The 26,707-nt window shown below is 48.3% G+C and overlaps 1 protein-coding gene and 1 long non-coding RNA gene across 19 annotated transcripts in view; one reads left to right on the top strand and one right to left on the bottom strand.

The window, feature by feature from the left end:
* Positions 1-26,707, top strand: part of Myt1l (myelin transcription factor 1 like) — a 385,446-nt gene that overhangs the window by 271,303 nt on the left and 87,436 nt on the right. For all 18 annotated transcript variants that reach the window (XR_015446741.1, XM_021247219.2, XM_021247217.2 and 15 more), the window contains one exon: positions 15,713-16,089. Coding sequence is in view for 17 of the 18 variants with exons in the window: in XM_021247219.2 (XP_021102878.2) it covers positions 15,713-16,089 (377 nt within the window). In the remaining variant the exon portion in view is untranslated. The remainder of the gene's footprint in view (positions 1-15,712; positions 16,090-26,707) is intronic.
* LOC147821644 (uncharacterized) lies at positions 1,114-25,754 on the bottom strand. The gene is made up of 3 exons (XR_015446742.1): positions 25,634-25,754; positions 24,646-24,728; positions 1,114-1,251 (listed from the first exon to the last, which is right to left on the bottom strand). It is a non-coding gene; the product is annotated as an uncharacterized LOC147821644 (long non-coding RNA).

Genomic DNA, 26,707 nt, shown 5'->3' with positions numbered 1-26,707 from the left:
TTCACAGGCAGGACCTGGGAGTGAGCAGGCCAGCATCTACCTCTGAGACCCCAAGCCAGGCCTCCATCCCACCATAGGATCTGGTGCTGGCAGGGTTTACACTTGTGCTGCCACCACATGATGGTCGGTGCCAGGAGAGGTTTATGAGCTGCATCTGCTCAGAAATGAGGCCTCCAGGAGCAACCAGGAGCCTCATGGAGGACATTTTACATAGTGGGATCGCATGAAGGAGAGGTCACATTGCCCCAGAGAGGCAGCCCTGATCCTGAGGGGACAGCACCTGACTTGCTCACTTCCATAGGCACCCCCTCTTCACACCTCCACCCCAGGACCAAGTCCCAGCAGGGAACCTCGAGATCAAGCCACCTCCAAACCTTCACAACCACTGGAGATTTTTGGAGAAACCATCAATATGAGCAGCAGTGCCTCTAGTTGTTTTGTTTTGTTTTGTTCTGTTTTCTGAAACAGTATCTTGCTATATAGTACAGGCTGGCCTTAAACTCACTACGTACCCCCAGGCTGGCCTGGAACTCACAGTGATCCTCCTGCCTCAGCCTCCTGAGCACTGGGATTAGAGGTGTGCACCACACGCCTGGCTTGTATCTAGTTCTTCATATCCATATTTGGGACATCAGATGTCATTATTACTGTTGTCATCACTGTTTACATTCACACTTGAAGACCTCAAGGGAATCAAGAGGATATCTGAACAGTGGATAGGAAGTAATTTCTTCTCTCTTCCCTGCCCTGCTTTCCATTGTTAGACCCCAAATTATGATCATAGTGCCAACTTCAACATTCTCTTCCTCCTCAAATTAATAAAAGCTTCAAAGGAAAGAAATGCTACCTTGGTCATAGCATTGTCTCATTGGAGTAGGGTTTTAGCTTTTTGTCTGTGTGAGTTGGAATGTTGCCAGCTGTGGGGTCCAGAAGCTTCACCTCAAACTGGCTTAGAAGATGCAGATCGGGTGGCCACCGAGACCCCAGCACCGTCCTGGCATTTCTTGGGCTGATGGGGTCCCATGACCTTCCCAGCACCAGCAGGGATGAGGAGGTAGAGCTGCCTCATAATGCCAGGCCCCTCTGAAGCTGGATCCGATTACCTGGACCTTGCCCATGCCGAGACTTCACTGCCATCAGGGAACTTGCTAGAAAGGCTGCTGAGACCTGCGGCATGAGAATCCTGGGACACCGATGTCCTCTGCTGAGAGTCCCTAAAGGAACAGGCCTGGATTCCCACAGAGACAGCATCTGTAGGGATGGAGAGGAGTTTGTTCCGGGCTGGCAGCTCACAGAGCCACAAGCATGCTGAACTGAAAACCAAAATATCCCAGAAAGATGAAGGGCCCACATTCACCCAGAACCTTGACCACACATGCTGGAGCTGGCTGCCTCACACACCCATCCCATCCCTGCTCCTGTCTGAGACACAGCTGGTGATACGAGGAGTCCTCAATCACAACACAGGATGGTGAACCTGAGCTAGAACTCACATTCAGCTGCAGACCTGAGGCTGCCCGGAGGTGGGGTATCCCTCAGCCCTCCTGGGAGAAGAGTGTGGCAGCACCCAGCATTCCCACCCTGCCAAGAGGTGCTGCCTCCCATGGGAGGGACAGGCGCTAGAGCCGGGAGGGCAACTGTAATCAGGACAGAATCACCCTCCACTCCCCTGTGCTCCGACTCTGGATTTATGCACCTGACCATCGAGGATAGCGCAAGGAGAATGCAGCAGCCGCTTCTCTGGGGAAGGAGAGGCTCCAGCCCAACCTAGCCTTCTACTTGGGGCCCCTGGTCAGCCCAGGGGAATCAAAGCTCAGTGGGTACCTGGTGTTTCTGCCTGCAGCCTGCCTGTCCAGAGCCCAGCAGAGCTGGCTCTGGGGACCACACTGCTTCTGCATGTATCCAGGGATGGCACCTTCCCTTTCCTCTCTGAGCAGTCTAGGTGACCTGTCACATCCTGCAGGCTGCACTCTGCAAGCGTGAGCAGTGTCTAATGCTGTGTCTGACAGCACCAGAGAAATGCTTCCCACACAAAAGGATTCATTTCCGAAAACCGCAGGGAGTAGGGTCGTGAGCCTCCTGGGAGAAATCATCTTCTTCAATACAATAATTTGTGGGGACTGGCAACGTCACCCTCAGCCATTCAGCGCCACTCCTCAGGCTTCACAGGGGTGCAGAGGGGATGCAGGTCCTATACTGGCCCAGCCCACAGGACAAGACATGGCCTCACCATGCCACCCGGCCGGGAGTGCCCTGTCGCTGGGCGCACTCACTAGTGTAACCAGAACACGTGACCACTCCACCTCCAGGTCCCTGTCTGGGTTCAGCCTGCTGAACCAGCACAGTGCTGGGGCCCTGACCTCAGAAGTAGGCTGGGGCTCTCCCTCCTCCCAAGCCCCTTCCTCTCAGCCTGGGGGAGGCCAGGCAGGGGGACAAGAGGGTGCAGGGGCCGGGCAGCTCCCCATCCACCTCGTGCTGCCCCGATGTAATGAGAGGGAGGTGGTTCTTCCCTCCTGCCGGCGGAGGCCCCTCTTTGGCCCCAGAATGCCTCAACCCGCAGTCACAGTGACAGGCGTGGGAACCACCTGAAAGGCCTCCGTTTGCAGCCCATGCTGCTGGTTTCCCCATGCACAAAAAGAAAACAATATCTCCTCCGGCCTTTGCAGCACTGGAGGCCTGATGAATGGAAGTAGTGTGTGGCCAGTCAGCAGGCCCAGTGCACTGAATCTTCCTTGTCTCTGCCCCTGAGTACCTGGAGGCTGAGGCCCTGCACCAGGCACAGCAGACACAGCTGCCCTGCACTGACGCGGGTGTGTACATAGAGGACTGGCGTAAGCCCTGCTCTCTGGGAGGCTGGGTCGGGAGAATCACAAGTGTCAGCCCAGCCTGGGCAACATAGCAACTTAGCAAGACCCTATCTCAAAATCAAAAGGGCCAGGGGCCAGGGATTTAGCTCAGTGGTTCCACCGCCTGCCTCGAGAGCTCAAGGTCCCAAGTTCAATCCCCACTGCCAAAGAAAAGAAAAAAGAGCTAGGGATGGAGCTATGGCATGGGGACCCTGGATCTAATCCCAAGTACAGGAAAAAGGCAAGACAGAGCAAAGAGAAGATGGGAGGTCTGTCGTTACCCCTGAAATGCTGGAAATCGCCAAGTCATTGATGTGGACTGTTTCATTTACACATCTAAAAACATTAATATAAAACAAGTCATTGAGTTCAGATGTTTTCATTAGAAAATTTTACCCTGTTTTTCTGGAGCAAAAAAAAAACATAGCTTATAGCACTTTGGAAGCCATTTTCTTAGAGCTATTTTTGCTGTTACTCGAGTGGTAGATCTGAGTATCATAGGAAAGCTCTTTGCAAGGTAGAATCCTAGCAATTCAGATCTGAGGTGACCCTAGAGGCTCTGCATCTGGGACAGGTGAGGCCACGCCACCCACCTGTGTCCCCGAGCCGGGTCTTTGCAGGTCTGTCGAGGGCCTCAGTTTGCTGCTGCTGCTGCTGCTGCCCAGGACCAGACCCTCTGGAGGGCACAGGGCAAGCCAATGGGCTCTGACGGCATGCCTTCCGTATGCACAGTGCCAGCATGGGACAGGGATGGACACACCCGGCACAGCAAGGTACCGGGGTCTCAAACTCGGGTGCCATGATGAATTCAGGAGACAGGACCAGGTGGCTGGCAGGTCTGTGCTTCCAGGTCAGTGTCTTAGACCACTCTGGAAATTTGTCTGGTTTCTTTACTTCAGAAACAACATTATTTGGGTTGGGAGTTGCACATAGGCAAGTTTAAACAGCGGTCTGGCTGGGTAGAAGACAAAGGAGGAGGCTAAAGCTGCTAAGGAGGAGGCTAAAGGACATTGTGATGCTCTAACTATTGAATGCCACCTGCTCACACAGCTCTGTATCCAAAACGAGAGGGACAGGAACACGGCCCCCTAGAGAAGGTGGTGTGACGTCAGGAGACAGCGTGTGACAGACAGTTGTCTTCGTGGGAGCAGCACGAGCGGGTGTGCTGGGGACACGGGCGGAGGGCTGTCAGCAAGGCAGCACCCACACAAGCGCCATGGGAAGCATTGGAGCTGGGACTCTGATCTCATCCTGCCAGAAAAACATAGAAAGAAGAGAGAGAAGAAGGAAGGGAGGGAAGGAAGATATACGGTGTTTTTGTTTTTGGTGCCAGGGATTGAACTCAGGTCCTTGCGCTTACAGGGCAGGCGGCGGAACCACTGAGCTAAATCCCTGGCCCAATATACAGAAGGCTGCGAGCACAGGGGCCCAGGTACCCACAGAGACCCCAAATCCAGGTGGGTGGAGTCGGTGACAGCTACTGCCTGACTTAGGTGCAAACACCTGTGCGGGTCACTGGTTGACCACTCAGGATGCACAAGCTGAGCAGACTCTTGAGCAGCCGGGACAGAGAGGCCCAGAGTGCACCCCGTCAGGACCCACAGGGACCCAGCCAGGGCCACCTGGAGCCATGTGGTGACCCGCAGACAGCAGCCTCCTCACTCAGGGATTCAGCACCCTGCCACAGAAGGACCAGAAACAGCTGTGAAACCATCCACAGTTCCTGCCTGGCTCAAGGACATTGATTCTGCACCAGGACTGGAGAGAGGATGAAGTGGTCATGAGCTGCAGATCTTTAAGGTCAGGACTGCCACATGCAGAGGCACCTCACACCCCACTGGGACTCCATGATACATCTGCTTCCAAGCCAGCAGGAGGCCAGGATGCCAACCATGCCCTTCAGACCCAGCCTGCAGAGGGCAGGAGCCTCAGAGGGTGGACAAGGGTGGCATCGGCACCCTGAGCTTGTCTCCTGACAAGCATCAGTGGTTCCCAGCTGTCTTCAGGCGTGGCCCAGGATGCTGAGACCTCCTGATGCTAAAGAGCATCTTTGACTGACTGTAAATATGCCCGCCTCCCCTCAGCCCCTGCGTGGGCACCAGAGACTCCTTCCCTGTCCTGGGATTCCAAAAACTGCAGCTGAAGACCTGGAAAATGTGAGACCTACAGTGATAAAGCCACCAACACAGAAACTAAGAAGGCTTTATTTTTAAAATCCTTGGCCGGGGATTTAGCTCAGTGGTTGTGGCCTCTGCCTCGTGAGCGCAAGGTCCCGAGTTTGAGCCCCGGTACCAAAACAAAAAAAAAGTTAAAATCCTTTTCCTGAATAAAAGTCTGAGAACTTTGCATTCTGTAGGCCTGAGATTAGTTTTCTATTACAAGGTGGTGAGGGTAGGCAGTTCTTAAGAAAATTTGTAGAAAAAAAAAAAAAGATACTTGTCTAGTTAGTATTATTAAATATGGAGACAGATAAAATGGCTTTAGGCACCATGGTAGGAGCACAATCTGCAGTCAACCAATTAGGGAGCTGGAAGCCAGTGATTTTATTTTTAAGCTGAGAAAGCACCTGCCTGATTCTATATGCAGTAGCTGCCTCATCTTCCTCAGGCCCCTTCAGCAAATTTTCTGCAGATAGGGAAGAAGCAAGAGTCCATTTCTTTGAAAAAGGAAAATGCTTTACAGCTTTGACCTCGCTTGTGAGTTCAGGGATCTGGCCAGCTCTGGCTGCGTGTGACAACACCCCACTAGCAGTGCCTCCTTCTGTGGGGCACAGTCCAGGGTGTGCGAGGGACACTCTGAGACCCATGGGGACATGCTGGAAACATGCTGGAGCCTGCTCGCCAAGGCATCCCATCAATTCCTCTAAATAAGTGATGCGCTCATTTAAACACAAAGAGCTAAAAGCCAAACTGAGGACCTACTGTGTGCTGGGTCTGCACTGTAGGACCATCTCTTCTCTGTGTTCCCAATGGCTCAGGAAGCTTCTCTGGGACCAAGAAAAGGGGCTGAGTGTCTTCATCCAAGCTCAAGGAGAGGAGAGGCTGCTGAGTTTGTCATATATGGAGAGGCAGATGGAAGTAGGTAGGCAGATAGACAGATAGGATAGATAGATAAACAGATTGAGATAGATGGTAAATGCAAAAACAGATGGTAGATAGTAGGTAGATGATAGAGGTGGAACTAGCTAATTGGGATAGAAATATAGCTACATACATGGGTGGATGATAGAGTATAGAGACAGATAAGTGATGGATACACAGGTAGATACGTAGATGAATGATGACACAGTTAGATGATAGATACACAGATAAATAGAGGATGAATAGAGATTGGGAGAAATAAATTGATATAGACATAGATGATGGCAGAAATGATAGAAATAGATCGATAGAAACATACGTGATAGATACATACATTGATAGATGATAGACATATGTAGATAGCTGATAGACGACACAGATAGGTAGAGAGGTGGTAGATTTCAGAGAGAGGTGATGATAGCTACATAGATAAATAGATTATAGAAATAGGTGATGGGGACAGATAAGTAGAGATCGATAGCACGTGACAGGTGGAAGACACGGATATAGACCCGTGCACACACTCATATACACACTCATCTCTCGGGACCTCACTCGCAGCCCACACACCCACAAGCCACACCTGCACAGCCAGTGTTTTCTCTGTGACCTCCAGAAACCTCAAGTGCCAGCTGCTCCACTGTCTGCCATGGAAGCTGGGATGCTACAGATATAGCAGCCACAGGGCCTCCAAACCACTGGCTGCTCCCTCTGCTCACAAGGCAAAGTTGCTGGGACACAGGACAGAGATGCAGTGTTCAGAGCACACCAGGACTAGGACACCAGGACCCTCAGGGACATTTTCAACTTGTCCTAGAAGCAATTTTTTCATACCATTTTACCCCGTGTCTTTTTGGAAAACAACAGAATTTTCTATTGCTGTTCCTGAGATGATTTTGTCAAACAGAGAACTGCCTGTTCAAAACTGGAGTCATCTGTCACAAGAAAATCTGACATTTTTTATCAACTGAGTTTGGGGCGGGGCGAGGAGACCATCATGACAGCATCAGAAACCCAAGTTATATTTCCATGTGTGGTGTCCTCAGAGGAGGGTGGAGTAGGCAATGAGACATTCTTTCATAAGTATTTCTGATGGTCCCCTGAAAAGCAAATAAATAGAACAAGAACACCTGTGTCCAGGCCAGACATGGCCTGAAACGAAAACGCAGACTCACAGCTTGTACCTGACCATGCTGAAGAAATTAAAATCAAGGAGCTGCAACAGTGAAAATATGTCTGAATCCTCTTTATAACAACCAGGTCTGAGAGCTCATTATTGTGACCTGATGCTCAATAAACCACTGAGCAATTCTGGAAATCTATGTGGAGCAAAAGCTTATGTTTTACTTACAGTAACTTATTAGAAAATGCACATTTAAGAAGATTCACGCTTCTCTGGAAGCATATTATGTCAAAAGAGAGTATGTGTGTGCATGAGTGTGTATAATTTTTATACATACTACTTGTATATGATCATAAGCAAGATCATAATGCTTTGATCTAGGAATGTTCAGTTATATTGCTCCACTACCAAGTCAAGGATGTGAATTAAACATCTCATCTGTCAACTATCAAAACTTTAAATATTTCATAATGGAATAATTTCTTGCCAACACACCAAGACAAAGTACTCTTACTGAAAAGTCTAAAGAGGGGATTCTATCATGCCCTTGAGGGAGAATAGAGAGTTATACTAGTAAGATCAAAATGTATGTTGAATGTTTACCTTTTTTGAAAATTTATTATAGTAAAAGACACATTGCCCTGAATCTCCCTCAAAATCCCTCTGACTTTGAATACACTCATCCCATCATTCTTACCACTTTCTGCAGCAGCTCTGGAGTCCTCTTTCTTGAGTGTCTTTAGTTACACTGTCCTGTCCTGGTTGCCTTACTGTCCTAGCTGCCTCGGTGTCCTGAATCGATTCAGAATATTTCCCCTTTCATGATCACTTTTTCTTTGGGGAAGAGCCAGACATCACACGATGCCAGATCTGGTGAATAAGATGGATGAGGACACAGTGACATGTTTTTATGAGTCTGCCTTTCTGTTGGATGGCACTCGGCATTCACCATATTTCTGATCACACCTCATTAAGATACTCAGGGAAGAGGACTCCAGAGCTGCTGCAGAAAGAGGCAAGAATGGTGGAATGAGTGTGCTCAAAGTGGAGGTGAGTATTTTGAGGGGGAATTGATGGCAATGTCTTTCACTGTAATAATTTTTCTATTAACAGTCACTGTATTTTTTTATCATACTGCATACAACCAGGAGGGAGAGAGGAAGGAAAGAAAGTAAGGAGGGGAGAAGAGAAAAAGGAGGGAGAAAGGAAGGCATTGTTGGTGCCAGTGGTGGTAGTGTGACTATCACAAGGGTTTGAATCAGGTCAACTCTCACTTTTAAAGGCCCAGAGACACACATGGAAGGGAACAGAGAAAGAGGAGGTGAATATTTTAAGAGTATCAAGAATAAGAAAATAGATATAAAAGAATCATCTTAGCTGCCAGGGAACCGAATCCTCTGAGGGGCTGGTTTGCAAATGTCCTGAGTGTGAACCTGAGCTCCATCTGCCCCAGAATAGGATGTCACCCCAGAGGTGGACATCACCATGGGCCACTGCATGCTGAAAGAGGGGCCTTTAGCCTCTTCCTTGAGTCTAACTGCTTTTCTGGCAAAAGGAGACTAAAGTTAGTGGTCATTTTATACTTTATTTGATTCTTTGAATTATTGTTCAAGGAAATAATTCTTTAATAATAGGCAACATCATTTCAAGACATTTTTTTAAAACAAGTTTTTAAAAAGCAACATTTGCCTCCCAGAAATGGAGATTTGTTTAAACTCCCTAAGCAGAAAAATCAAGTAAAGATTTTGAACAATTTTTCATTGAACCTTTTTAATGCCTGGAACATTTACACCAGGTTCAAACTAAAATTTTATATATATAATTTTCAAATCAACTAGACCTTTGTTAACAACCCTCTATATGGAGAATAAAAGAACAAAATTGAGAAAATACATTAATATGTCGCTGAAACCAAATTGGTTTTATAAGTGAGTGCGTTGTTGAAAAGATGTACCGGGAAGTTGGAAATGCTAGTGCTTTAATTGAATCATCAGTGATTTTAAATTACTTCTAAAGTATTTTTAAATGCTTTTTATGTATTCTAGAGTTTTATGAGAATAACCCTTTAAAAGTTTAATGGTAAGAGGCAGTACGCGAGATGGGAGGAGAAGAAAAACAAGAGCAGAGACCTCAGCTTTGGCCAACCCCCCAACATGCTGGTCTTGGGGTGCCTGTATGTGTCATACCTGCCACTGACTGGGACAATGAGGTGGAGGGGAAGCCTTGGGCTACCCCAGGCCCAGTAGTTCAACAGCCTCAAGTGGGTAGCTTGGGGCAGCTTATTCTCGTATTGATGGGGCTGTTTATTGTGTGTGGTCCTGAAGATTGAACCCAGGATCTTTACACTAAGCTACATTCCCAGCCCTTTTTTATTTTTCATTTTGAAACAGGGTCTCATTGAGTTTCCCAGGCTGAACTCCAACTTGGAATCCTTCTACCTCAGCCTCCCAGAGTGCTGGGATTACAGCCTCCCACGCCTACCCTGCACCTGGTTCTTAATGTTGATCTGGGCCTCAGACCCATTAAGAAAGGACCCTACTTTCATGGATATGGATGTGATCTGCCCTTCCAGGGCCCCAGGGCTCCCCTCTTCTGCCCCCAGGATGCCCCAGGGGCTGTGTGGGTGTCGTCTTCAGTATGGTGGCCCCTCTCTCCCCTCTTCCTACCCCCCAGTGACCAGAGGGTTTGGCCACAGTCTGGACAGTGGGGACTCCCGGGCAAGAGTGCCAACCTCAACAGAACCATGGCCACCACCCACCCACCCCCACGGGGCATGGCCAGCAGAACCCTGTGATGCCCACGTGCCAGCTGAATTCTGCACAGGAACCTCAAATTCGGCACCCAACCAGCCGGTCCTTTGTGCTTCTTCCCGCACTTCAGAGAGAGGGTCTTCTCCTGCATCTTCCCCATCAGCAGCCAGCCCCACTGTGTACCAGGCACATCCTTGTCCTTGTCTGCTCCCAGCGGGCCATGTTTTTCCCATGCCCAAGCCACTGAATTGCTGCCTGATGTCACTCCCCAAAGGCCACCTGTCTGCTTCCAGCTCACTCCACCCTTGCAGCCCATAGCAGTTTCTGCAGTGCAGCTCCAACTGTGTTGTTTCAGTAGCCAAACTCCTGGGGGCCTCCCAGAACCCTGGGCGACACCAACAACCCTATCATAGCCAAAGAGACCTGGGTGACCACTGCCAGCTCCATCTGCAGCCGCCTGGCTCTCCTAAGGCCACTGCACCCACCCCCTCCTTCCTTCCCTGTCTCTCCCTGCCCTCCCCATATTGGTTCCCTGTGTCACCTTCTCTGTCCCTTCCTTCCCTTGTGGAGCTCTCCACCATGCCCCTTGAAGTTAGGGCTTAGGTTGGCACCATTTATTAAAATGCCTCTGGAACAAATCACGCAAACAAATTCCCCAAAACTATTCATGCAGCAAATACTAACTGATTGCCTACTTACTATACATGAAAGGGTTAGAGCAAGTACATTACAGTTCCAGTGGCTCCTTACCCAGGGAGAGATGAGGACACCTCATCAGAAACCAGAAAACCAAGACAGGGGCAAACAGAACACATGGAGTCACCCAGTGTTCTCTCCTGCGGAGCCCCAAGCATGGTACTCAAACCCTCCATCCTTGGCAGTGGGGTTTCGAAAGTCTGAATCCTAGGCTGGCCTTGTGGATTAATAGATGCAAACCAGGAAAGGATCTAGAAAACCCCAGGCCCTGGGAACTGCTGCGACTTTAGTGTTAGCTGAGCTGCAGTTACAATTCATAACTCCAGAATTGTGCTCTCCATTATTTCTATCACTACAAAATATTTCTTTTAACCTTGACTCAATTGGGACTCTTCAATTAATACATGAAAAATAACATCCGTAAAAAGATTATGAAGAATGCTTCATGATCTCTGTTTATGCGGTGAGGCCAGGAGCTGCACGAGAGATGGTGGGCAGCAGACACCCCCCTTGTCCTCTGTTTGTATTAAAATTGGATGTAAGAAAACATCATGTAAAAGACCACTAAAAATAGCACAGAAGCCCGGCTCGAGACCCTGGACTCCCTGGGATTTTAAGCATGTGCTTTCACTGAGAAAACTTCTTCTTGGGCAAGTGAATAGCCTGGTGGGAAGGGCTGAACTCTGTTTAAACCAAGATCAGAACAAAGGGATCATAAAAGCCAAAGAAACAACTAAAGGATGTTTTGAAGGATGCCAGAGAATACAGAGATGTTCTGAGAAGGGCAGCGCTTGTAGGAGAGCAGGGAAAATCGAATGCGATCTTTCATTTGCCACTGTAAGTAGCTTAAATGGGGTCACAAAATGGAAGCCCAGATTTCTCATTTCTAATTGAGCATTTATTTCTCTTTTCACTCCACTTAAAATACTGGGACTTTCTTTTCTGCTCCCAGGCACTGGTGAATTACAGGAAGCCTGAGGGTAACATTTAGCAGAATTCTATGAGATAAGGTCACTGCTGGTTTTCATGCCTGGTATCTGCATTAAGAATCACTTCATACAAAGGCTGGGGATTTAGCTCAGTGGCACCACTGCTGCCTCACAAGCACAGGACCCAATTCCCGGTACCAAAAAAAAAAAAAAATAGAATAGTTTCGTGGATACACTCTGGAAAAATTAATCTGGGCATGGTGGTGCACACCTAGGACTAGGGAGACTGAGGCAGGAGGATTGCCAGGAGTTCAAGGCCAGCCTGGACTACATAGCCATTTCCTGTCTCAAAAAAAAAAATCTGCAAAAGTTACAAGAGATGGCTTTTTCAACAAGAAGACTTGAGTGACCATTATCTTCTGAGTAATGATGCTTAGTAATTCTTTGACATTTCAACTGTGTGCAAAGAAATATACCATGCAGTCTTATGATTCTCAAGTGCTGCATTTTCTATAAAGTGAGGAGAATACAAGGAGGATGTGAGTGGCATCCCCGTGGCACCACACTGCAGGCATACATGGGGTCACCTTGGAGGCTCAGGGGCTTGCAGGAGCCTGCAGGCCAAGCCTCTCTGCAACCTGCGTCCCAGCACCACCCTGTCCCTTGGGACCAGTGAGTCTGACTGTGCTATGCACACACAGGCCATGGCTCCTCCAGCTGACGAGGCCAGTGAGGGCCTTCTTGGGGCTCAGCCAGAAACCTTGAGTTCCCTTCCATGCCCCAGCCCTTCCTCCATTCAGCGCCCTTCCCTGTGGTATCCAGACCCTCTCCACCAGTGTGCTAGGCTCTCACAGATCTATCCAGAGAACTTGGTGTGAGGGTGGAAACATCGCCTCTCTGCTCCGTCCAGTGTGGTAGCCACTCACCTCACATAGCTACCAGACACTTGAAATGTGACCAGTGCACTCAAGAAATTAAATTTTTAATTTTCTTTCATGTTAATTAAATAGCTGCTTATGGCTAGTGGACACTGCAACTCTGAAACATGAGTCTCGGTTAAGCACCTTCCAGAAGCTGTGTTTGTGCCTCTGGTCTCACATGAGTGCACTTCATTCCCCTACGAGCAGGAGAATTACGGTTTGCTCCTTCTGAGACATTCACCGAGCACCTAATGCTAACTGGGTCCCTTAGCCACCATGGGACACATGCAGCCCGGGGAGGCTTCACAGAGAAGCAGGCTTCGGCACGAATTCCAAGTCAGCTGAGCTTGAAATCTCTGCACAGGAAGATGAGAACAAAGGCCAAGTTCATTGCTGAGGACCTCCCTTGGTGACAGCTTCCCAGGTGACACACAGGTGCCCGGCTGGGGCTGAGCGTACCTGCGGGTCAGGTGAGCTACACAGGTAGACAGGAACGAGGCCCCCCTCTTCATCCCTCTGGGCACCATCCACCCTGCTCACAGACATGGCATCCCTAGGACATGGTGGCTCTCTCCTGCAGGCCCCTGAAGCTCCAAGGTGACCCTGGACACCACATCAACACCCGCAGCATAGTGACAGATGGTGGGAGGCCACTCACACACTCTCCTGCATTCACGTCACTTTATGCAGCATTTGAAGATCACAGTAAGCCTGCATTCAACATGTCCCAGAGCCACCTTCCAGAGCGTCCCTGTGACATGTCCCAGGCCTTCACTGCAGAGCCCAAGGACCTCTGCCACTCTGAGCACGTTCCTGAGTCCCATCATCCCTATAAATAGAATGAAATGTGCCTGGGGTTTGAATGTTATGATCATGTTAAAAGTAGATACAGAAATGGACAGTTAGCGAGAAAGAGCCACACAGACAAGGGACAGAGGGAAGTGGCATCTAGATTCACATGTGGTTGGAAGTAAAATTTTATTTACACTACCTTAAAGGAGGCAGAGAAACTTGTGTGCACCCCTGTACGTTGGCAGTGGGACACAGGACGTTTGAGGCAGGCTGGGCTGATGGCTTCCAGTTTAATCCAGATGGTTTGTGAAATGTAAGATAAGGGAGTAAAACTGGCCCAGGTGAAAACAGAAATCGATGGGAAGGTAGCAACACCTACACTTTGCTAGGAAGTTCCCATACTGAGAAAGGAACCATTCGGGAAGGTACTGGTAACTTGCAGATCCAGGTAAACTGAGGCCTGGCCAGACAGCCCAGGTCCCCCTTGGTGCTGACGAAGGAAGCCTAGCTGTCGGCACCTTGGGTGCACGGTCCCTCCACATCGCTTCCTCCTTCTCCCCGGGTGGCTGTGCCGCATACCCTGGGAACTAAAGCCCACTGGATGACGACAGCACCACACTGACACCCACAGTGGGACCATTGTCCAGCCCTCTGTTCCCGCCTGGCTTCCCACCCACACACTCACCTGGTCTGGTCAAGCAACAGTGCCAAAGGGTCAGCAGTGTGCTCTCCCCTTGCAATAGTGCCAGCTGCCTACTTGTCTTAGAAGTAGTGATACTAGAAAGAGTTAGTTTCCAGAACCCTGAGGAGTAACATATTTCCTAAATAGCCTGTCACCCAAGCAATAATAAGACAGCAGAGGTGATTTCTTATCATCAATATTAAACAGCAGTCCCTACCGCGCACTGAGTGCCAACCACATGCCAGGCACTGTACGAACCTCCTATGTGGGTTTTTTTCTTTTTCTTTTCCATTTCATCTCTAAGGCAACTGGGTGACATGAATATTTTTTCATTCTGAGCTGATGACTCTGAGGTACATGGCTGGACATTTTTCTAAGTCACTCAAGCAGTAAGATCTGCCATGAGCAAGTCACACTCCTCGTGATACAAATGCAGTGTGTCCTGGGTCCTGTTCCTGGGTCCCTGCTCCCAGCACCTGCCCGCCCTGTCAGCTTTGTTCCTCCTGTTGCCGGCAGAGGTGGAACCCGTTACCCACCTGTGTCTGAGTGTTTCACCCTCTACCTGCCGAGACTGCTGATCTCTGTCCACCTCGGCTTCACAATCCCAAAGTGCCCTCCTCCCCACATGGCTGGCCATTGGCCACAACTTTTCTAACACTTGAACTTGTTTGCATCTCTAAGGGCTTGGAAGTGGTGCTGTATTTCCTGCAGAGCCTCATACATGACCTGTACTTTATCAGAGACTCTGTGATCCTCTCCATACGTGCATGAGGCTCTTGGTGCCACAGTGAGCAGTGGTCAGTGGATCTAAGATGGTGCCGTCCCCATTGGAACACAGACCCTGGGCTGAGGGCTGGTGCCTTTCCCTCTTCGTCTCCTGTTTAGCGCTGCCTCCTGCCCCACAGAACCCACAAGGCCCAGTGATCTGGTCTCCATTCCCAGTCCAGAGCTGAGCCAGTCCAGGGCTCCAGGGCTCCACGTGGACCTGGTCAGCAGGGAGTTTACACGCCGCACTTTAGACACATGGGGTATTTGCCCACGGTACTTTCTCCTCTCTGTCTTTTCTCCCTTATTCATTGCAGCATATGTAGGATTTCCGGAAAGAAAAAAAGAAGACTAACGTGGCAGCATAGCTTTGGAAAATTGCCCTTTCTCAAGGAAATTTTGTGAGCTGAAGCTGTAAGGGTCTTACCCAAGTTTGGACCAATTTCAGCCTGATTTGGTAGTGACCACCAATCACACATAGGTCTGGGGATGGACTGATACTACCCAGGACTGACAGGGTCCTGCACAGCTTCCTCTCCTGAACATCACCAGCAAGCACATATGTGGCTTCACTTCTTTCAGTAGGTTACTATGTCTATAGGTATACTTTTACCTACAGAATATACAAATCCAAAGCTTGTTCACAACATAACACACTTTTATATCTTATGTAAATCCTGTAGGTTAAAAGAGCATGCTCAAAATCAATATTGTTTTAAATGTACATCACACATGCTGTATATCTGGTAAAATGTTGACTAAACTGAATTTGCATTGTCAACTGCATGCTCTGCATCTCATGCAAATGTTTCATAAACCATCCTCGGGAATTTTATCTGCATCTCCATGTCATTTGGAACCAGAGTAATGAGGGACTAGGAGACTCAGAGTACATGTTCATGGCAGCAGACAACGCAAACCATCTTTCTTTGGAGTGCATTTTCATTAACAGAAATTCAGCACATGTGTGAGGCGTGTGTCTGCCCATCACCCTCTGGCATCCACATGGATGCTGTTCGTGCTCAACCTTAAATATCTTCATCAGGATCACCCATTGCTCTGATCTTTAAAGACAATAACACAACTCTCTCTCTCTCTCTCTCTCTCTCATTGTCTGTTTTTTTATCAGTGTATATGGTTGTCCCTTGGCTAAAAAAAGAAAAACACAAGATAAGCAGCCCCAAGAGCCTGCGCCCAAGCGAAAACCATTTGCAGTGAAAGCAGACAGCTCCTCGGTGGATGACTGCTATGAGAGCGACAGGACCGAAGACATGGACGAGAAGGAGGAGGAGGAGGAGGAGGAGGAGGAGGAGGACTTCTCTGAGGACAATGAGGAACAAGGAGACGAGGACGATGAGGAGGAGGAAGTGGACCGGGAGGAGGAGGACGAGATTGAGGAGGAGGAGGAGGAGGAGGAGGAGGACGATGACGAAGACGGAGATGATGTGGAGGAGGACGAGGAGGAGGACGACGAGGAGGAGGAGGACGAGGAGGAGGAAGAAAACGGTAATCTTTCAAATACTAGGAAAGCGTCGCGCTGTGCCCTGGGCCTGGCTTTCTAGGGGAATTCTGTGGTGTTGACGATCCCTGACACCCTGACATTGCCGCAGCAACGGTTCGGCTTGATGACTCCTGAAAGGAGTAGGTGCGTGTGAGATTTTCCCTCTGCCTTAGAGGACTTCTTCACCTTATCTCCTAGGCTTTAAATTTTGTTTTGCTCAAATTGTTATTCGGTTTGGTGGTCACAGCAGTTTGCTGAGATATTTACGCTGTACATATTCGATTAGCTAAGCAAAACTGAGCAAGAGAAGAAATTTAGCATCCTTCGTCTTTAACTTGCCATTCTCTTGAAAGTTCCCCGCCAGCGAGACTATTGGGGTGCTGTGGGGTGGCCTGAGTCCACGCATCTCCCAGGCAGGGGGTCCTCAGGTGGTGACTATTAGGTGGGCTCTGTCAACAGCCACAGCTTGAGTTGGTGGCTGTCTGTCATGTGAGAAGGATGCGAAGAGATGCAGTGGGGAGGAGATGGTCAATGGGCTGGTCACGTGCTTCCTGTCCGGGGCACCCACCACTGTGGCACCTGAGAGCAAGGAGAGTTCTGTGCGGAGCTGGGGACCTGGCACAGCGCACCTGAGATGACGCTCGCCTTCTGTTAGGATAAAACTCAAAAGCACGGCTTTGACATGCCCTTCCCTGAAGGTCATTTCTTTTCTAGAAATGGATAGCTCACAGTTTACCTCCTAGAGATACACCAAAACAATGACAGTGTGGCAGTGGGTGCTCTTGCCCTTCCTCCTTGGGCTCAGAGCTCAGGTCCAGGAGAGCAAACTTCTCAACACGAAGACCATCATTTGAGCCAGTGGGGAGAGAGCCTTTTAGATCATGCAGCTATGGGTCCTGTGTGCAGGCAGACAGGGCTGTTTCCCACTCAGAAGTCACAAGCATCTTATAAGGAAGCCAGAATTGTATGCCGTAATTCTAGACTGTTCCAGTGGCTTAAAATTCTTACAAAAACAATTTCCCACTTACATTTCCCCCTTGGGCAAATATACATATATAAATAGACATACACTTACATATGAAAAGCATAAATTAAAATGTACTCTCCCCCAATTTTTAATAGTATATGTTTGCAATACACAATAATCACATTTCTTTGGGGGAATTATTATGTTTGTTTGTTTTGGGGGTTTTTTTGGTACCGGGGATTGAACTCGGGACCTTGCGCCTGCAAGGCAGGTGGCAGAACCACTGAGCTAAATCCCCGGCCCTGGGGGAATTATTATGTATATATCACATCTTGATTGTTTTTATTCCTTTTCCCTCCTGATGCTCCCCTCTTTCTCCTCTCCTGAAGCCCTTTCCCCATCTTCAGAAACTCTACTTCCATGTGGCCCTACCATCTCCTCTTTAATTTACTCCTTAAATTATTTATAGTTTGAGCTTCTCATAGAAGAAAACCCATGTCATAGTCAACCTTCAGTGCCTGACTTCCAAGATTTTCCTGACTTAATGCTATAGGACATCACGTGGAGAAGATTTAACAAAGAATGAGGCATTGGCACAGAACACGGGGACCAATAGAGTTGCTACTGACTCTGCTTACTCTGCTGGGGACAAAATGCACCACTACCATTAATGAGATGTTAAGACTTAAAAGCCATAGCTCTATGTAGTGAAATATGTGGAGAGTTGGACAGCAAACCAGCTGGCCAAGTTATTTGCAGATACCGTATTAAATGCATGCAGTTTGAGGTGATGTCATTAGTTGAGATCCATGCATGATTTGTATTGTGGGCATGGCGTATTATTAAAAAGATATAAAATATTGCTTTTTAAAATGCTTATGCTGTTTGGAAGGCAGTAGACATTAACATTTCAAATTATGAATGTTTTTGCATGTGATGGATTAAGGTAGGAGGTTTGAAATACGTCATTTAACCAAGGGTCTTAACCAAATTTCATTTCAGCTCTTTACTACCTAGAGTTAAACTTCTCAATCTTAGTTTATTTAGGATGATAATTCAAGTAATCTACTTTCCAACATACAAAGTAGCACATTTGGAAAAACTAGTCAGAGGCCTTACCAGAATGGCCTTGGAGTGTCATTGTCTCGGGTTGTTTGCCGTGACTTGAACACTTGGAATATGGTTGTTTTAAAATGGCAGGTAGCATCTCAAACCCAAGACATTTTTGCTGAACTAATGCAAGCAAAGCTATCACAAAATGGATGCACAACAGTGTCAACAAGCAATTGCATGTTTAGGATGCAGGCCCTAAGATTGCCTATTTCCAGAGCACATCTGGCATGGTGACCATGCCCAGGCTGTCAGCCAGTGAGCAAGCAGTCCCAGAGAGCAAACTCCCAGGAGAGGAGCAGGGCACAGTCAGAATCCGCTCTAAGATACTGATACTGGGTTCCAATTCACAGCGGCATCTGCTCCCCAGTTAGGCAGTGCCCACAGTCACTCGTTACCTGGACTTTAAATGAATCCTTGAACAACTCGAGCTCAGTGCAGCCCCAGGGAGCTGCTGTGGATTAGACAAGCAGCTTCCGGCAGAAGACAGATGTGTCCACTTGCTGGGTACTCACACACTGGTGGGAAGTGCATGCTTTACCCCTTTCTGACAGCCTCTCCTGCAAACACCAAGCCAAGGAGCCATGGAGTCAACAGTGGTGTCTCTCTCTCATGGGGAACACTCCACTGTGACTCTGACTATTGTGGATTCTCTGCAGGGGACACCAGAGGCTTGTCTGATTTCCAGGCCAGCTTACTGCTTCCTGGAGACAGCGGTACAGGGACAGCCTTTCTGGCACAGGGAGAAATCTCCACTGAAGTGCCCCCACAAGCGGGTGTTCTGAGACACCATTTATCAACATCACACGGTGAAATTCCCAGTGGATTATTCTCCCTTATTTCATAGCCCATGAGGGTCAGGAATCTGCAGAAAAATTCTAGATCCAAAGCGCTGGAGAGCTTTGTTCATCTAGCAATCATTTTTCATGAACAAACTCCTAGTGATGTTTTATTAAAATAAGGCTTTGAACAGCATCAACCTATTGGCCTCCTATTCTCCTGCCCTCCTCACTAGACGCATCATGGTTTACCTTACTGCTAGAGCTTGTACCGCTGTCACTGTCAACAAGTGCAAACTTGTGCCATGGCAGGGACACCTTCAAAGTGGGGGTGCAGTGAGAGCACAGGGTGCCAGGTAGTGGGCAGGAGAGATACCTTCTTGGGGTCTGAGCACCATGGCAAGGTGGCCCTTCCTGTTCCTTGGGGAAGTCACAGCTCTTCCTGCCCAGAGCCTGCAGCAGGCCCCTCTGGGGTGGGCTGGGCCTTGTTCCTAACACACACAGGCCCAGTGACCTAGAGTTAAAGGAGAAGCCATGCAGACGGGGACATTTGTCAAGGGTTCCAGGCATGATGCAGGCATACCCTCTCCTCTCCATGGTGCAGATGGCTGCCGAGCAGAGAGAGAGCAGGGCCGTGACACAGGCCCAAGGACAGAGCTTCCGATGACTGACACCAGCCTCGGGAGCAGGTGTAAAGTCTCAGGTTATTTATACACCCAGGGAAGCATTTTCCACCTTGATTAGAAATTGAAATGTTGAGTTTATCAAGAGATTCTGTTTTAGACAAAACAAATTTATACAAATCACTGGATTGTTACAATAGGAATCCACAGGATGTAGAAAGAACATTATTTATAACTTGGAAATTAAGTATTTATTTTAATTCCAAGTCTCCTCCGTTGCTGCAGTTATACATAAACCAAAGTCCTACTAATAATGTGCATTTCCTATGAGCATATTTCTGTGCATCATTGGGCTGGATCTTCACAGTGATTATGTAGAGATAAGTCGGGTAGAAACTATCTTCCTCTCCTTGTACTAATTAGAAACTAAAGCTCATTAAGATTAAATTATTTTCTGTAAGTGGTGGCTATGTAGTCATTCTGTTGATGGTTTTTCTTATTACAAATTTCATGTGCTTTTTTATCATTTTTTGCTTATTTGAGCAACAGCAAAGAGCATCTGAGTAACCCAATTCAGATTACATCAAGTTCATATTTAGTCAGTCATCTTATATTTATTATACAGTTGACCCATCATCCAAGGCTGGCCTTGTATGTGAAGAATTTATTTTCAAAATACATAGTAATGGTCTAATTCCACAGTTTTTAAATAAAAACACCCTTATCCTAAGGGTCAGTAAGTTATACAGGGTCACAGATTTTTCTATCAGCAGATTTTGCACATATGATGACAAATGTCCTTTGGAATGCCCATAATTTGATAAATGTGGATTAGGTGGATATAATGCCTATTGAGTTATGGTTTATTTTCCTACTCCAGGCCACCAAAAATATCAATTATTTAAAGAAATATTTATGAATCTGTATTGCATATATGCAGTCCTTCTGAGCAGGTATCTTATTTCCCTATGGTTGGGAATGGAAATTTCAGAAGGAAAGCCAGAGACTGAAGAAGGCACCTAGGCACTGCCCTTTACAGCACACAGCTGATTCTTCAGAAGTTCTGCTTCTAAAATGCTTGGGTAGACCTGCGGAGTTCTTTCTTGTCTACCCCTGTGCTGTCCCAGGACCACCTTTGACAGGGAGACTTTGGAAGACAGCTGATGGTCATAGGGGTAAATGAGGTACACTCCACACACTGCCTTTTCAGGTGACCTCAGGGTTCCCTGGAGCACTCTGTCCATATCAATCGGTGTGTGCAGTGGCTCCCTGGCCAGTACACTCTGGTGAGGAGCGGGTTGTTAGAGGAAAATGGTGAATAGTCATGCTAAGGACCTTGTTGGATGTGCTGTGTGATTGCCAAAAGCCAGGCAATACAGCTAACTAGAGGCAGAACCACATCCTGGGGTCCAGAGCTGACAGAGGGGGGCTATTCTTGTTAGATGAGTGCGCTGCGACTCTCTTTGGTCCACTCTTGAAATAACTGCAATGGCCGGTGATCAGCACCCACTGATTCGGATTTTGGACCCTGTTCCCTCCTCTGTCATGAATCAGTCCTCTTCCTGACACTGTCTTCCAATGGGGCATTTCCAGGGCAGTAAAGGGTGGTAAAATTTCCAAGGTGTGTTTCCTTCACGCAGGTGACGCACGAGGTCCCAAGTCACTAGAGTGTCCTGATAATCTGCAACGGACAGGGCTGAATGTCCGTAAGGGAAAACAACGTGAAGGAGATGGGCGGCCCTTTTTGGCCTCTGAATTCCCTGACTTCCCTTCCGGCTGCTGCTCTCCATGTTGATTAGCCAATTAGCCTCTTCCCTCGTTCCCTGGGAACGGCCCCTGATGAGGAAAGCAAGCTGAAACGCAGACCGACTGTGAAAGTCAGAATTAGCCCACCCGTTTTCCGCTACAGTCAGCAGAAAAGGCAATGAGTTCTGAGCCTGACATAGAACAAAGATGATGTGATTAGTATGCAAGGCTTCGAGTGAAGCAAGGCTATGGACAGCATTGGGATAGAGAATATGGTGATTTTTCTTTATCATTTTAAAAGTTAACCTTTCCCTGTGTCCATGCAAGGGTTCTTTCAGGGCATTTAGCATCCTGGCAAATTGAAGAAGATGGTGCCATAGCCACCACAAGGCCTTTCTAGGGATCAGCCAATAAAAAAAAGCATATTCTTCACGCAAACTAATTTTTGCATAATTATAAAATACAACTGTATCTTACATTTCAGGTGCCTCAATTCAAACCAGAAAGCTGGCTGAGCATATAGCACCATGTACATTTAAGATTCAAATTCCATGCAAAGTGCTAGGGAAACATCTTTTCTATCTAATAATGAACAAGAAGACTCTAAGACGATAAGCCTACTGTGATCTTATTCACCTTGTTTTCCAGGTACACGGTAAAGAATTAGCTGCTCATTTGGTTATCTTGTTAACTTAGTTTTCATAGAAAGCGCTAGTCTGTCCCAGGGAAGCATGATATCTAGGAGTAGGTGCAATTCTGGCCCCGGCTACGTGGCTTGTCCTGAGCAGGTCACCCTATTCATATTTGATGCAAGGTTCAAGTATCAAGACCTGCCCATCCTTCATGAGTGTGAAGGTCTCTGCACACCAGTGGCTCATTTTATGCACATGTATGTTTTCTGTGTGCCCAGAGGACAGTGGGTAGCATGAGCCCTTTTTTTTTTTAATGAAAACAAAGTACAATCACCAGGTGAAATGTGTAATAAGCCTACAAGAGTATACACGTAAACAATGCAGAGCATGGTCCTTCACAAAGAATTGGAAACCATAAACTGAGATGGAGGTATGAGGACTTGAGTTTAATAAGAATCTAAGCTTTGGATATTAAGAAACACCAAACTTTGGGTCACCAAGGAAAATTGTCTCTGTGGGCTGTTTAGAAGCAAGTTAGAGTGGTGCCTCTCTCTCTCTCTCTCTCTCTCTCTCTCTCTCTCTCTCTCTCTCTCTCTCTCTGCTAGTAATGAAACTGGGATAATAAGAAATGAAGAAAGGGCTCCTGTGTTCCCTCTAGTTCCCTGTGTCCCCCAAGCCACCAACCTCAAAGAGAAGCACTTTTTCCCACCACTGGGAAACAGATCCTTTTCCACTCCCTGATTTATGACCATGAACAACAACAAACGCAGTTTTGCTCTGGGAGCAAGCAATGTTCAGGGTGGTCCAGTTAATTTGGAAACTCTGACCATTATGTATCTAAGAGACAGGTACTATACAGTCAGCTTTCCTTTCACTAGGACACAATATCTGACTCCCACAGCTTAAAGGAGAGAGGTTTAATTTGGCTCATGGTTTCAGAGGATTCAGTCCAAGGGTAGCTGGCTCCAAGGCAGGAACATCATGGCAGAAGGGCATAGCAGAGGAAAGATGCTTAGTTTACAGCAGCTGGAAAGCAAAGCTAGGGAACAGCATCAGAGGGAAAGAGGTCAGGGACCAGATACAGACTCCAACTTCACCCCTCCATGAACCCCACAGACACACCCAGAAGTGAACTCTACTAATCTCCTGGCAACTTTCAAGCCAATCAAGTTGACAATTAAGCTTAACCATCACAGACAGACAGACAGACAGAAACCTAAAGACAGAGACAAGGAGAGAGACAGAAAGAGACAGAGAGACAGAGACAGGAGAAATTGCGTGTGTGCTCAGAGAACCCTTGGGGAGCCGACACGACCATCCTACTACTCCTAAATCCCCAAACTTAGACAAGCCAGAGACCTAAACACCATCAGAAAGAAAGATCCCCTAAAATTTCATGAATAAATGTAATTCCCTTTGTTCACATTCCATTAACTTTGACCCCTAAAGAGTGAAAACTTTAATAGAGAAAATAACTCACAGTTTCTAAATTGTCTTCTGCAACTTGGTTCCCTAGTAAAAATTCTTTTTCCTTCAGTTTACCTCACTGGGTTTGATGGTAATTGTTTAATCATGGCTTTGCTTATAAAATGCATGACATTTAAAGTCAATAATCCCCTAGGGACCCTGAGAAAGCCCTGCACTCTCTGCCCCCATGGCCTTGTGGACCATTGTCCCTTGCAAACCTAGCTCTAGACCCAAAAGGGCCACCTGGCAACAGACTTCCCTGATGAGGGAGAGCGTGCAACAAACACAGATGGACGCAGATGGCCAGTGGCTTCCATGGTGACCCTGCCTCCAGCACACCTTTCCTGCCTCCCTTTGTCCGCTGACACATTTGATGCTGACTTAATGTCTCCCTCTGTGTCTCACTCTTTCCTCCAGCCTGGGGACTCAATCTTGAGAAAAGGGGTGAACGGTGGCTCTGGGAGTCCGAGAAATCCACAGTGGGCCCTGCTGGTGGTTGCTCAGTGCACAACCTGTGCCCCAATCCCAACCCCAGGAGCCACTCCGAGCAGGTCTGCTGTTAGATGACTTACATAAAATACAGATCCCACAAATACATGTGTCACTTACAGGTGTGCGATATAACATCACAGTCAGACCCCACCCCTTAGGAGCCTTTACACTCTGGCCCTGTGCTGACTGGTAAGCATGGTCCCCTAAGTGTAACCAAATTAAATCTAGTAAGTTTGAATCTAGACTGATGGAAGTGACATCTAGTTGCAGATTCATTTCCTCTTTCACACCAGCCCCCTTTAGAAGCCATGTGTAGCTGGCAGTACCCTGCATGACACAGACTGTGCTGTCCCTTCTGCCCAGGTGTGCCGCCTCCTGGCACGGTGCACAGGGGCACACTCCCACCGACACCTGTTGGAGTCTGAGGCAGAATGCCCTGGCCCGACCTGTCCTCACTACCAGCCACCTGCTGTCCGCCTGCTGTCTCTCCATGCTGGCCTCGGACATCAGCACACACAGAGCACAGTTCCCTCGCCTGTCCTCTGTCCTCCACCCTGGACCATCTTCCTGAGATCCCCTCCTCGCTTCTCCAGGATGCTGCTCCTGTCCCCTTCTCCACAAGGCCTGGCATCATCCTCTCCCAACGGTCCCCTCTCCCAACCTGTCCATCTTCTCCTTCTGCTTTGTCTTTGCCGCACTGTCCCTCTGCCATCATGGTATATATTTACGTTCTGTTCGTTTTTACCTCTCCTTGACCACAGTTTCCATGACACAGGGATGTTGTCTTTTGGGCTCCCAGCTGAGCTGTAAATGTGACTGCAGAGACAGCTGTTAGAAAAACGAGTGCGCATTATTCACTTTATTCTGTTAGCACCCTGGAGCCCAGCAGGGCTGGCTCATGTGACTGTGACAGTGACTACTTTGTCATCTGACACGGGGTTGTGAGATACTCCCCTGATCTAAGGGTCGTGAGGATTTCTAGAAATGCCAGTGTTCAACCCAGGCACATGAATGGCTGGTGAACTCCATGGCTGTCTCTGGGGTCAGGGAGACATGTTCCTGGCCTCGGTTTCCTGTGCAAAATGGGCCCTGTGCCTCACAGGCGCCAGGTCTTCAGTGTCTGCTAGAGCATGAACATGCCTGGGCTCTTACTTCCTGCAGAGGAACTGAAGGATTCAAGGCACGGACAGGAGCCAGGATCCCAGCCCTTGTAGAGTCAGGTGACTCAGTGGGGGAGACCACTTGCATGCAAAGGGTGGGGCTGGCTGGGCTGCGCTCCCCTTACCCCTTGGCAGGGGCGTGGACAGTGGCAGAGCCCACCTGGAGTCCAGGGGAAGACTGATTTTCAAAATCAGAAGATACCAGCAGTGAGCACCACACACACCCTGGGCACAGGAGTCCAGAAGTGCGTACTATTGGCGAATCACAGGGCAGGCCTCTCGGTGTGCAGACTGGGAACAAGACTGCAGCCCCAAGGTATCCACAGAGGAAACAACAGAGGCTGGAGATGCACTTTAAGCAATTGCATGGGACACGCCCGGACCATGTCCCAGTGTTCAGCACCCACAGGATCAGAGAGCCCCTGAGTAAAGGCCCTGGAGCTGCAGGGGACAGGCCAGGAAGGGGCTGCCTCTCTAGGTGTGTTTGCTGCTCCAAAGGTGGGGGCGACTGTTCCTTGCAGCTGCACACAGAGACAGGGACAGAGAGACCTAGGGGAAGGCAGGCAGTCTCACCTGGGCAGGCCCTGTCCTTGATCCTAAGAGCAAGAGCCTTGAGATGTCCTGACCATGTGCACGCAGTGTCTTCCTCCCCGAGCTGAGTGTCTGCAGACCCAGGACCTGCCTGCACAGTCTCTAGGAAACAGGAAAAGACACCAAACCAGACCAAACAAATCATGTGCAGATGCTCAAATCAGCTCAGTCGAAGTTCCTTCCTGAAAGGCAGGATTTCTACTTTCCTTTGTTAAAAAAAAAAAAAAAGTCCTAGCTAATTTTAAATAATTTTTTATAAACTCTAGGAAATCATATGCTGGCTATCAATCATGCATTTTAAACAACTGTTTAAGAATTTTGTTAGTATCTAAAAATAAAATTCAGATACCTCTTCATGTACCTTTAAGGCCCTCAGCAGCAGGGGTCTCCTCTTGACCCCAGCTCTGGTCCCCTCCTCTCCCCCCAGACAGGGCTGCTTGTCACTCTGCAAACATTGCTCCAACGTGTGATCAGCACTCCAAGCTCTGGAATTGCAAAGAGCCATGGCTGAAAGACACCCCGTGGCTTGGAAGAGTAAGAAAAAAATAGATGAAGATTGAATTCAACCATGACCAAGTATGCTCATCAGAGAAGAGGGCCCCGGCCGGGGTCCCCAGGTGCTGCTACACTCTGCAATGAGGCCCCACAGGAAGTCAAGCTGGTGAGGACTCCACGGCTGCTGAGGGTGGGTTCATAGTGGAGAGGTCACTTCCAGTCTCCAGACCTGCATTGCCTCAAATGTGACCTGAGACCTGTGGATGGGTCCTCTCTGAGTCTCTCCTTGTAGCTGTAAAATTCTGTGATTGGAGAAAACAACAGGAGACACTGCTCCAACTGGTCAGAGCGGATTCTAGCAGGACAGTGCAGGGAATCATGAAGGGACTGCACTAGCCACATCCTCAAAGGCTCCCTAACCCCAGAAGGGAGGCAGATGGCAGCACAGTTGGGGAACATGCAACAAGGAGCAAGGATGGTTGGTCTGCGGTGGTGTCACACACGGTGCCTCCCATGGTCCCTGCCAGCCACCATGCCACTCCCCACCTCTCCACACCCCTG

This window comes from Heterocephalus glaber, unplaced genomic scaffold, assembly GCF_053883595.1.
Source record: "Heterocephalus glaber isolate CG9 unplaced genomic scaffold, H.glaber_assembly_v1.0 deba00001724, whole genome shotgun sequence".
Classification (NCBI taxonomy): Eukaryota; Metazoa; Chordata; class Mammalia; order Rodentia; family Bathyergidae; genus Heterocephalus; species Heterocephalus glaber.
Note: the sequence above shows the minus strand (reverse complement) of the source record. Positions and strands in the feature narration are given on the sequence as shown.